The sequence below is a fragment of the Bubalus bubalis genome, chromosome 6 (assembly GCF_019923935.1).
Source record: "Bubalus bubalis isolate 160015118507 breed Murrah chromosome 6, NDDB_SH_1, whole genome shotgun sequence".
Lineage (NCBI taxonomy): Eukaryota > Metazoa > Chordata > Mammalia > Artiodactyla > Bovidae > Bubalus > Bubalus bubalis.
Genome location: NC_059162.1, coordinates 111,503,651 through 111,516,394, shown reverse-complemented (window position 1 = coordinate 111,516,394; position 12,744 = coordinate 111,503,651). Strand labels below are relative to the sequence as shown.

At 50.2% G+C, this 12,744-nt stretch overlaps 1 protein-coding gene across 2 annotated transcripts in view; it reads right to left on the bottom strand.

The window, feature by feature from the left end:
- The window catches only part of CSMD2 (CUB and Sushi multiple domains 2), a 693,817-nt gene that overhangs the window by 435,910 nt on the left and 245,163 nt on the right, over positions 1–12,744 (bottom strand). The window contains exons 1-2 of one of the 2 annotated variants that reach the window (XM_044945283.2): positions 11,291–11,497; positions 10,939–11,133 (exon numbers count right to left, since the gene is read on the bottom strand). In XM_044945283.2, the coding sequence (XP_044801218.1) occupies positions 10,939–10,969 (31 nt within the window). In that variant the 5' untranslated portion in view covers positions 10,970–11,133; positions 11,291–11,497. Of the gene's footprint in view, positions 1–10,938; positions 11,134–11,290; positions 11,498–12,744 lie in introns of those variants that run through there. The other variant, XM_044945284.2, reaches the window with a different exon arrangement.

The window sequence follows — 12,744 nt, the reverse complement described above, 5'->3', positions numbered from 1 at the left end:
TGGGGGAAAAACAAGAGGATGTGGCCTCCACCCTGGAGTGGACCACAAAGAGGAGGAGGAGGGAAAGCGGACCCGTGGGTCTGTAGTGGGCCAACAGCGCTGATGATGGCAGTGATGAGGACGGTGAGGGGAGGGCGCTTCCCCACCCCCACGCAGAGGGTAAGTGCAGAAGAGGCTGAAAAGTGGCCATGCACATGGGCTGGGAGCACCGTGGAGAGGACCTGGAGCCTGGAGCCCAAGAGGCTGGGAGTGGGCCAGGCTCCACGGGAGCGGAGAAGGCCGGGAAGAGAAGCAATATTTAATAGGCAGCAGACAGAAGCAGAGACTCATGAAAGGAGGCAGAGAAGGAGCAATTGGGTGGATGTTAGAGGGGAAACCCGCAGGTGGAAAGGTGAGGGAGTGGGGTAGGAGCACAGGGACCTTGAGCTGGCCCCAGGGGTGTGCGGTCTCCAGCCTCCCTCCTGCCTCCAAGCATCCCTCCCACTCTTGCCCACCCATTCCTCACACAGAGGCCAGTTCAGCTCAGTTCAGTTCAGTCCAGTCGCTCAGTCTTGTCTGACTCTTTACGGCCCCATGGACTACAGCACACCAGGCCTCCCTGTCCATCACCAACTCCTGGAGTTTACTTAAACTCATGTCCATTGAGTTGGTGATGCCATCCAACCATCTCATCCTCTGTCGTCCCCTTCTCCTCCTGCCTTTAATCTTTCCCAGCATCAGCGTCTTTTCAAATGAGTCAGCTCCTCACATCAGGTGGCCAAAGTATTGGAGTTTCAGCTTCAGCATCAGTCCTTCCAATGAATATTCAGGGCTGATTTCCTTTATGATGACTGGTTGGATCTCCTTGCAGTCCAAGGGACTCTCAAGAGTCTTCTCCAACACCACAGTTCAAAAGCATCAATTCTTCGGTGCTCAGCTTTCTTCACAGTCCAACTCTCTAGTGATCCCAGTAAGAACAGACCTGATGACACCGTGCCCCTCCACAGGAACCTTCGGCAATGCCACTGTCATTCAGGAGAAAGCAGAATCTCCGGGGGCTGACAAGGACCTCACAGGGCCTCCCCTCATACCAGCCGCTCCCCCACATACTTCCCATAACCAGACTGGCCTCCTCCCAGCTCTTCTGCTGCACCAAGCATCTCCCTGCCCAAGAACCTGTGAAAAGGCTGTTCTCTTTTTCTGGAACCTTCTTCCCTACCTCCTTGGGCCTGGTTGGCCCCTCCTTAGCCTTTAGGTCCCAATCTAAGAGTCATTTCCTCAAGGATGTTTCCAGAAACAGCATACCCCCTCTCCCCATCATATATTTTCAGAGTACCACATACTTTATCATAATTAATTGATCAACTGAGTAATTTATATAATGTCTAGATAGTAAAATCTGTGAGTGCAGGGTCCATGTCTGTTCTGTCCCCAGCGTCTACCACACTTCCTAGTATATAGGAGGCACCCAGTAAATATGTGTTGAACAAATAAATGAAACAGGAAACTGAAGCTCAGAAAGATTCAGCAACTTTCAGAAGGTGATACAGCAGGTGACCAAGTTGGGATTCCAGCTGAGTCTCTCTGGCACCCAGACTATGGTCTCCTCTACTGGGGAAGCTGGTAAAGAATCCGCCTGCTATGTGGGAGACCTGGGTTCAATCCCTGGGTTGGGAAGACCCCCTGGAGAAGGGAAAGGCTACCCACTCCAGTATTCTGGCCTGGAGAATTCCATGGACTATACAGTCCATGGGGTCGCAAAGAGTCGGACACAACTGAGCGACTTTCATTTCAATTCACTTCACTACATCACACCTCCTGAAACTAAGCAGGACCCTGCAGGATCTTTTCAGGGACAGAGCCTCCCCTCTACGCACCCCCCACCCTCATGATCCCCTCCCTCTTGTTTCCTTAGCCTCCTAGGTCTTCTTCCAATTCCAAAGAGTAAATTTAATTAGAAAAGTGAGAAAATGCAGAAACAAAGGAAAAGAGTCAAGGTAGACAAATTAATACATCTACATCTGTGTCTCCATTTCTTCTCTGTGAATAGGTTCAGTTCAGTTCAGTCGCTCAGTCATGTCTGACTCTTTGTGACCCCATGAATTGCAGCATGCCAGGCCTCCCTGTCCATCACCATCTCCCGGAGTTCACTCAAACTCACGTCCATCAAGTTGGTGATTCCATCCAGCCAGCCATCTCATTCTCTGTCATCCCCTTCTCCTCCCACCCCCAATCCCTCCCAGCATCAGAGTATTTTCCAATGAGTCAACTCTTCGCATGAGGTGGCCAAAGTACTGGAGTTTCAGCTTTAGCATCATTCCTTCCAAACTAATTTTCTAGATTCCATATATATGCATTAATATACAATATTTTCCTCTTTCTGATTTACTTCACTCTGCGTAACAGGCTCTAGGCTCATCCACCTTACTTCTACTGACTCAAATTCATCCCCAAATGTCCCAGTTTTAGTCAATGACTTCTAGACTGTGCTGAACTGAGGACTCGGGAGTTTGAGACCCTCTGGCTAGAGGCACAAGTCTTCTCTGACGATGGCATCTTTGCTGTTGGAGTCTTCCCTGCCTCTTAGGCTCCTCTGACACTCTTGCTCCTGCAACATCCAGTTTTGATTGAAGATGCTGTAAAAGTTGTTTGGAGATTTTCTCACACTTTAAACAAGGCATCATATTTCATGGTTACAACCTCAAGTCGTAAAATATAACCTTCCGCTGACACCACACTCCTAAAATATTAATTTACACCTCCTCCTGCTCTGGCAACGGGCATTCTCCATCGCCATTAAGTCATGTCTATTCTAGGGTGCAGGTGTGTTATGCTGATAGTTGCCTTTCCAAGTTTATGAGTTTATTTATGATCGTCTTTAAGTTCCACTGAAATTTCCTCAATTAACTATAATTTTACAGAACTCTCTCTCAGCCCCCTTTGATGTCTGCTAACTCTCTGGTGACTCACAAATTTCAGGTAGGGATGGAGGAGCTTGCGTCATGCCCCTCCCCACCCTCCACCATCTGATGCCAACTCCAGCGCACTGTCTTGCATGCCTAGAAGCTGTGAGGTCTTCGGCACTGGAGTTTTGTCCACGTCTTCCCTGCTCAGGGCTACTCAGCTTCTGAGAGAAGGAAAATCTCAACTGGTCCCTCTTGGAGAGAAGCCGCCATCTGACAACCCAAGTGCAAGGCTGAGAGAACCAGGGCATGAGAGCCCCAAAGCCACCAGCAGCGCCCCCCACCCCTTTCCTTCTACTGCGGAGCTCAGTGTCCCTCATCAGTTCCCTCTTCTGGGGGCTCAGAATTCTGCCCTTTTTGTTGTTGTTGTCCAGTGGCTCAGTCATGTCCGACTCTTTGTGACCCCATGGACTGCAGCACACCAGGCTCCCGTGTCCTCCACTATCTCCTGGAGTTTGCTCAAATTCATGTCCGTTGAGTCAGTGATGCCATCCAACCATCTCATCCTCTGTCACCCCCTTCTCCTTTTTGCCTTCAATCTTTTCCATCATCAGGGCTTCTTCCAGTGGGTCAGCTCTTCACATCAGGTGCCCCTTTATCCTTGGCTTTATCAAGGACACCCCTTCTTTTTATTTAGTGGGAGTATAACTGCTTTACAATGTTGAGTCAGTCTCTGTCGTACAACAGTGTGAACCAGTTGCCCTCTTGGGCCCCCCCACCCACCTCTAGATCAGCAGGGAGCACCGAGTTGAGTTCCCTGTGCTGGGCAGCAGCTTCCCTCTAGCTAGCCATTGTACACACAGTAGTGGACCTATGTTGATGCTTCCCTCTCCATTCATCCCACAAGGACACCTCTTTCTAAATGAAGAAACTGCCAATTGCCCAAGAGCATCACTGTTTCCACCACCCCCAGACTCCTTCCATAGACACTGCCCTCAAGGTGCCATTCCGAGAGGATGACATAGACGGGACATGGTACTCAGTGATGTGCCGCTTCTTTGCTGCACTTCCATTACAGGCCAGCTGTCACGGCAGATGCTTCCCCTGCATCTGCATTTTCTCATTTGCTTCTCTAACCGCTCAAAGAGACAGGTGTTATGTCATCCACACTTTACAGAGGAGAAAACTGAGGCTCAGAGAGTTTTAAAAAACTGGCCCACGGTCACATGGCTACTAAATGTCGGGTCCAGGATTCAAATCCAGGATGCTCAGACTCCATGCTGTTATCCACCTCTTTCTCTGCCACTCGGGTCTCGGCCCCTGCGATGCCAGTCCTGACACAGGCTCCTGGAAGCCCCAGACCCCAGAGGGGGTTTTGCAGGTGGGAGAGGTCTCCTCCTGCTCTCCTCTTCTCTTGAGGGGCCTGAGGCAGGGGCTGTGTGCTATCTCCACAGGGAGGGCCCCACCACGCACGCTCAGGTAGAGCTGGGTGAGTTCTTGGGTCAGGTTTCTTCATAGGAAACTCTAGTCCCTCAGACCCAGGCCCCCACCCTCAAGCATCAATGCCCAGCAGAACCACCTCAGGCCATTCCCTGGGGTTTCTCCTAAGGAGCTTCTGGGACAAGTTCAAGAGGAAGGTCAAAGGGAAACCACAGGAGACGGGGCAGCCCCTGGCCTGGCGGACCCGGGTAGGGGATGTACCTCCGCGGGGACCAGGGTCTTGGGCTCTGTCCAAGCTGCAGCGGCTCTGGAAGGAGCGATGCCCCCATGAGTCTCCTGACATGGGTCATAAGCCCCTGTCCTCGTCTGCAGTAGACAGGGGTGGCCAAGATCATGGCTAGTTGGCACACAGACTTGGGTGGAATCACCTTCCAGCTGTGTGACCACCAGCAACCTCTCCAACCTCAATTGGCTCACTGTAATATCTTAATCTCCTGGGGTTTTTTTTGTGAGGATTAGATAACACGGGGTCTGGCACCCAGTTCGTGCTTGATACATGCTGGCCAGTGGTGGCCATGGCTATCAGAATCATGACAGCTAGCTGTCACTGAGTCATTACTGTGAACAGGGCCCTCTGCTGCATGCAGAGTGTTTATCAGCTTGAGCCTCCCTCCGCCTTATGAGTTAAGTACGGCTCTTCTTATCATGCATGGGTGAGAAGGCCGGGGCACAGGAAGTTGAGGAGCTAGCCCAGAGTCACTCAGACAGGACTGGAATCCAGGTGATTGGACTCCAGGGCCCACGTTCTGAGTGGTTTTGCTGCAGCAACAGCAGGGCTGGCAATAAAGTGAAGTGAGAGTGTCAGTCGCTCAGTCGTGTCTGACTCTTAGCGACGCCATGGACTGTAGCCCTCCAGGCTCCTCTGTCCATGGACTTCTCCAGGCAAGAATACTGGAGTGGGGAGCCATTCCCTTCTCCAGGGCATCTTCCCTACCCAGGATAGAACCCAAGTCTCCTGCATTGCAGGCAGATTCTTTACGGTCTGAGCCACTGGTGATGGCAAAGACGACAGAAGTATGACCAGCGATCCCAGGGGCAGTGGAGGGACACTGTACTTAGGAATGTTCTCTGGGAGCCACGGTCCCTGCCAAGGCCCCATGGTCAGAAACACTCAATGTTCATACTACCTGCTGTGGCATTTGGTGCCTGCTGTATGTCGTATAATTGGCTCAGCACAAGGGGGCCCAGCATGCAGTGCCCAGGCCCTCTACGCTATCTCCATCACCAGGTTGGCTCTTATCCGTCTCCTGATCTTTCTAGCTCTGAACTGCCTCTAGCCATAGAACTGATACCCTCTACTTGGAGATATCATAGGCTTTTCAAACTTGACCTAGACAAAATGAGCTCTCTTGACTGTCTTTAGGGTACACACTTCCCGCTCCCTGCCCCAGTCACCCCCATTTTGGTTACTGGCATCCTCATCCTGCCAGCACTCCAGAAAGAGCCTAGGAGTCAACCTTGACCCCACCAGCACCTGCATTCATTTCATCACAAGGCTGCTGGCTGGGCTCTAAACCACAGGCCCAGCCTGCCCCCTTCCCTCCGTCTCTACCACAGCTCCCTTGACTGAGCTGCATCAGCTCCAGCCCGCACACCTGCAGCAGCTGCCTCCTAACTGGCTTCCCAGTTTGGCTTCTAGCTAACTAAAAGCCCTCTCCCTTGTATCATCCAATTTTTTTTTTTTTTTTAATCAGTTCAATTGTGCCACTCCTCTGCAGAAAGCTCTTTCCTGGAGACCTCCTAAACTTTGAATCAAACCCAAACTCCTTGTCCCAAACTTGTCCACAGCCCCATCTACTCCCCTCGTCTCCTCCCCTGACTCTACATTGCCCCATGGACTGGTTTTCTCTTCTTCTAACATGTCAAGCTCTCTCCCACCTGAGGGTCTTGCATCTGCGATTCCTTTCCCCAGGTCTTCACACAATAGGCTCCTTCTTGTCATTCAGGCATGCTAAGTCACTTCAGCCAAGTCCAACTCTATGCAACCATATAGACTACAGACTGCCAGGTTCCTCTGTCCATGGGATTGTCCAGGCAAGAATACTGGAGTTGATTGGTATACCCTCCTCCAGTGGATCTTTCCAACCGAGGGATTGAACCCACTTCTCTTGATATCTCCTGCACTGGCAGGCAGGTTCTTTACCACTAGCGCCATCTGGGAAGCCCTGTTAAGCAGGACACAGTTCAAATGTCACCTCCCGAGAGTCCTCTCCTGACAGCTCCCTTCCTTGTCACTGGCTATTTCATCTCCCTCATGGTTCCAATGGTAACCTGAAAACTGTTTCTTTGACTTTTGTCTGTTTCTGCCCCCCAGATGCTAAAGGGTAAACTCTATGAGCTCCTGGAACTTGGTCTGACTTCTTCATCACTGCAGTTCTCTGCATCTAGAACAATATCTGGCACTTAACAAGAATTAATAAATAAAGATTGAGTCAGTGACTGGCTAGCACAGAGTAGGTACTCAATCAAAAGTTAAATTAACTCCTGGGACTTCCTTGGAGGTCCAGTGGTTAAGACTTTGTCTTCCAACACAGGGGGTGTGGGTTAGATGTCTGAATGAGAAGCTAAGGTTCCACATGCCTCATGGCTAAAAAATCAAAACATAAAACAGAAGCAATATTATAAGAAATTCAATGAAGACTTAAAAAAAAAAGGTCCATGACAAAAAAATCTTTTAAAAAAGTTGTTAAATGCTGAGTGAATGAATGTGTACACAATCACCCTTTAAGGCTACTACTCACGTCCTGGCTTTAAGATTCAGGCTTGGCGGCAGGCCAGTGACCCACAGCTCTGAGCTTGCATGGCTAGAGTTGAATGTAGGTTTGAATCCATGCTCTCTCCATGCCTGACATTCTGCTTCTGTCTCATATTTTGCAGGTTCCCCTCCCTGGATCCAGAACATTTGGAATACAGCGGGGTACTAGCCACCCAGGCTGCTGCAGACCAAATGCCCAACTCCCTGAGCCTATGAACCCCTATCTTTCCCCCATGCAGCCCTTTTTGATCCAGGGCCGATGCACCTCACAAGTCAGAGGCCCATTGCTGAGATCCACCTGGTCTTCCTTGTGAATCAGAAAGGTTCAAGCAGGTTTAGGGCTCCCAAGGACATCTGCCTTTGAAAAGGTGCCCCCAAATAACACAAACTGATGGGAAATCTCGCCTCCTTATCTTTGCCAGCTGGGCCAAGCCTTGATGGGCTAGTAGCCTTGGGATGGGCCTCCTGAGAGGTCAGACTCACACCTGCTCTGCCCCCAGGCCCCAGTTGGTCCCTGTTCCCTCTTGGTCTGGACTGTGTCTCCAGGTCTTCCTTTCAGCCAGGTGGGTGGCATATACTGTTTGAGGCATAGGTACACCACCCTTCAACACACTCTGCGAAGCCTTGGACCCAAAGAGCTCGTGTCACTCCAAGCTGCTGGGCAGGTGGGCTAACCCAGGCCAGTAATTTCTCCTTTGGGTTCATAGGCCTACATAATCCTGATGGTGAATTAGACCCATCCAGTCATCCATTCATGCAGCAAGTATTTACGGACCACTGCCCAGTGGATGAAGTTAATCCACTCACAGATGCCATCCTCAGAGAGTTCTATGAGAGAGGAAGAAAGGCCAAAAGGCTTTAATCCTCCCCAAGTCTGAATCCATGAACTCTGGCAAGACTGTGGCTTCTGGAGTCCAGCGCACACGAGAAGCACCCTTCTCTGTTCCTTTTGGTTTGGCCTCCTAAGAAAATCACTTAGTTTGGAAAATCACTTTCAGAAAATCATGGACATTATTGGGAATGCTTCTTAGCTCTTCATGCACCATGTACTGAAGTAGAATAATGGACCCCCAAAGCACAGGGAATAGGGGGCTTTGGGGGCTCCGAGAATGGGACGGTGCTTTGTTCCCCCCACCCCAGTTTTGAACAGAGCCTCGTCTCAGCCCCCTTGGGCCCTCAGGAATCTCCGAGGCTCAAAGCCCTCCTGAAAGTAAGATTTCACATGCATGGCTGACTTCCCTAGACTGTGTGTTCTGGAAGGGAGCATTTCTGATGTGGCTAATTGCAAGCTACTTAGAAATGACTTAGAAAGATCAGTCTGGGACTCCTTCCAGAAGGGTCTTGTGCTCCATGCTAAGGAATCTGAACTTGACCCTGTCAGTGATAAAGAGCCACTGGCAGGAATCTAAGCATGAAGTGATGCTGTCAGATCTGTGTCTTAGGAAGTTCACTCCTGCAGTGGGGAATGAATTGGGATGTGTGCGGTGAGAGGGCTGGAGGGCTGGAGATCCTCTGCAGTGAGGCGGTGAGAGCTGAGAGAGCTTGGACCATCAGCAGCAGGGTCCCCTGAAAAGCGGCAGAGGTGTGGAGGGGAAGGTCAGCGCAGAGAAGGATTTGTCAGGACACAGTGACTAAGGATGTTGGAGCTAAGAGGGTGAGGAGTGTTAGATGCCCCTGGCACGTCTGCTTTGGCCACCTTGAATGGTGACACTCATCATCGAGTTGGGGAGTGCAAAAAAAAAGCAGGTTCAGGAAAATAGAAAGTGTTAGGTTGGGATATGCCTCATTTGAAGGGAGGGGTTCAGGAGAGTTTGATATAATTGTGGGCCAGACGCTTAGGACAGAGGGAGGGTTGGAGATCAAAGTGTCACTTCAAGCAACAGCCCTAGTGGGCTTCCCCAATGGCTCAGTGGGTAAAGAATCCACCTGCAATGCAGGAGACACAGGAGATGCAGGTTCGATCCCTGGGTTAGGAAGATCCTTTGAAGAAGGAAATGGCAACCCACTCCAGTATTCCTGCCTAGGAAATCCCATTGACAGAGGAGCCTGGTGGGCTATAGTCCATGGGGTCACAAAGAGTCAGACATGACTGAGCGACTAAGCACACAAGTGGATGAAAAACTCCAAGAGATGCAAGAAGTTCCCCGTGAGGAGGCCATTTAAGGGGAAGATGGGGAGAAAAGCCAGTGGAAAAGGAAGGGGGGAAGAATTATCATCATCTGAGAGGCTGAACAGGAGTCAGGAGTGAGCTGGGGTGAGTTGTGCCCCCTAAAGGCTCTGCACACCCATGAATTACTGCTGTGATGTGAGCACTGGGGGAGAACCATGACCCCAGCCCACTCCATCCATGGGAAGACCAGCCAAGAGTTGGCCATGACTGAGCACACGCACACACACACATAGGTAGAATCTAAAAAGAGTGATATAAATGAATTCATTAAAAAAAAAAAACAAAACAGACTTACAGATGAAGCAAACAGATTTATGGTTACCAAAGGGGAAGCCAGGGGTGGGGGAGGATAAATTTGGAGTTTAGGATTAATAGGCATATACTATTACTTATAAAATAGATAAATAACCAGGTCTTACTCTATAGCACAGAGAATTATTAATATGTTCAACACCGTGTAATAACCTATAATGGAAAATAATCTGAAAAGGAATATATATAGATATATGTACATCTGAATCACTTTGAAAATGAAAGTCGCTCAGTCGTGTCTTACTCTTTGTGACCCCATGGACTACACAGTCATGGAATTCTCCAGGCCAGAATACTGGAGTGGGTAGCCTACCCCTTCTCCAGTGGATCTTCCTGACCCAGGAATCGAACCGGGGTATCCTGCATTGCAGGCTGATTCTTTACCAACTGAGCTGTCAGGGAAGCCTGGATCACTTTGCTGTGCACCTAAACCTAACACAACATTGTAAATCAGCTAGTCTTCCATTTAAAAAAAAACAACACAGGAAGAATATGGGAAGGGAATATTTGAAAATCATGGGGAAAGCAGGCCAATTTTGTTTCTTTAGACTTTTCCGTATTTGCTAAGATCACTTAAAATGATCATGTGCTATTTTTGTCATCAGATAAGAGGCATGAGAAATTATCTTAGAAATAAGCTTGATTATTGTGGGGAGAGGGAGAAATAGGCTGGGAGAAGAGTGATCAACTGTCTCAGTTTGCCTGGAACTGAGCGGGGTGTCCATGATGCAGGATTCTGGGAGCTAGGAAATGGGAATGTGCTGGCGAAACCAGGACAAGCTGGTCATCCCAGCCGGGAGGCTGAGGTCGACGTAGTGCTGAAGGGAGGTGGGGCTTCTTGGGGGGCAGTGTTGGGGTAAAGAAGTTCTGAGCATATTTGAAGGCTGAGAGGAGGACACCACAAAACAGAGAGAGGGGCTGAATTTAAAGAAAAGAGAGAAGAACTGCCAGGGTGAGGTCAGGGGGAAAGCGGCTGGGAGAGAGCCATTCACGGGAGACACGTCGGTAACAGGAAGAGAAACGATGTCTCTTCTAAGACAGGAGGGCATGAGAGGAGGGCAGACCAGCTAAAAATAAATTTGCTGACGTGGAGGAAGGAGGTTGAGAGAGTACCCACTTGAGGGCCTAGGAGGTCTGATCAATCCTAAAAGCCCCCAGAATACGTGGGGCCCCTGAGGACCCTGGGTGGCTCCAAGACACATGCTTCCCGTAGTGGGGACCCCACCTTCCGCTGGAGCAGATGGAGACTGGCTCCCACTGGAAGGTCCAGCAGGCCTCCCAGGGGCCATCCACCCCTTAGACCCGCCCTGGCCACCTACCTCGGCAGGAGGGCAGCGGGAAGTCCCACATGGCACTGTTATCGGAGCCAGCGTGGCAGGTGAGCACAGCGTGGCCCTCCAGGAAGAAGCCGGGGTTGCAGCTGTAGCGGACCTTGTCACCGAGGTTGAAGGTAGAGCCCTGCTGGACGCCGTTGGGCAGCCTCCCGGGGTTCCCGCACGTGTGGCTGGGGAGCACTGTGAGCAGAAAGAGAGACGCAGCCCGTGAACGGGGCTCCAGCCCTGACCCCTGCCTCCGAGCGCCACCTCCCTGGGCTACCCTCCTCCCTAAGCCTCCTCTGTTCCCTAGGACAGGACCGCCACCCTCCCGGCTGCCTGGGCCCTGAGTACTCACAGGGGTCGTGTGTTCAAAAGGAGCCCCAAGTGCAATTTATTCCCAGACACCCAGCTTTCCTGCCCTTTCTCATGAGCAGCCCTGGGTGTGAAGTATGTTTGAAGCTGTGGGTCAGTTCAATCAGTTACAGCTGTATCCTGCCTTCACCACTCAGGGTCATTTTATCTGTTGCTATAAAAGGTTTTCATGTCCTCCTCCAAGGAGCAGAGAACCCAAACAACAAATGCTTGCCTGAATTGTTTTCCAGGAATTTGTGTCTGGTTGAGCTGATTAAGACTAAATAACACCACCCACTTTCTCACTGGGCATGTGTGAGTGAACACTCGGTGACCATTTGATGTCAGAGGGCTGAAAAACTCCACCCTCAGAGGGTGCTAAGTGCCCTCAAAACATGCAGAGGCCTGTAGCTTAGTTACACGTGTGCAGAAGGGTGATCACTGCACCTTTATCCAATCACCTTTCCCCATGCTCCCCAAGCCTCAGACCACCTTGCTTCTCTAGTCTCTATCCCACAAATATCCTGAGGCCTTTGCCTTTGAATTAAAAGACACTCCTTGGAAGAAAAGTTATGACCAACCTAGACAGCATATTAAAAAGGAGAGACATTACTTTGTCAAAAAGGTCTATCTAGTCAAGGCTATGGTTTTTCCAGTAGTCATGTATGGATGTGAGAGATGGACTATAAAGAAAGCTGAGCATAGAAGAATTGATGCTTTTGAACTGCGGTGTTGGAGAAGACTCTTGAGAGTCCCTTGGACAGCAAGGAGATCCAACCAGTCCATCTTAAAGGAAATCAGTCCTGAATATTCATTGGAAGGACTGATGCTGAGGCTGAAACTCCAATACTTTGGCCACCTCATGCGAAGAGCTGACTCATTGGAAAAGACCCTGAAGATGGAAGGCAGGAGAAGAAGGGGATGACAGAGGATGACATGGTTGGATGGTATCACTGACTCAATGGACACGAGTTTGAGTAAACTCTGGGAGTTGGTGATGGACAGAGAAGCCTGGTGTACTGCAGTCTATGGAGTTGCAAAGAGTCGGACATGACTGAGTGACTGAACTGAACTGAACTGAACTTCTCTTTGGGAAGGCAGATTCGAGACTTGTTCTTCCATCTCCTTGCTCGGATGCTTTGTGAATAAACCCTCTCTTTGCTGCAAACCTTGGCATCTCAGCACTGTGCCTTGCTGTGCGTTGGGCAAAACGATCCTGGTTCAGTAACAAGTCTACCCCATCTTTTGAGATGTCCCAGGGAAATCACTTTAATCTCTTGGGTTTTATTGCTCTGATCTCAGACTCTACAGTCCTTCCCACTAAACACCGTGGAAGGGACACAGACGGTGGCACGGAGTAGGTGCTCATTAAACCTGATGTCCTTTCTTCCATGCGTATCTGCCCTGGCAGCCAGAAGAGGAGTTTGGCCCAGTGGGATTAGGGGAGTTGAAGGGGTA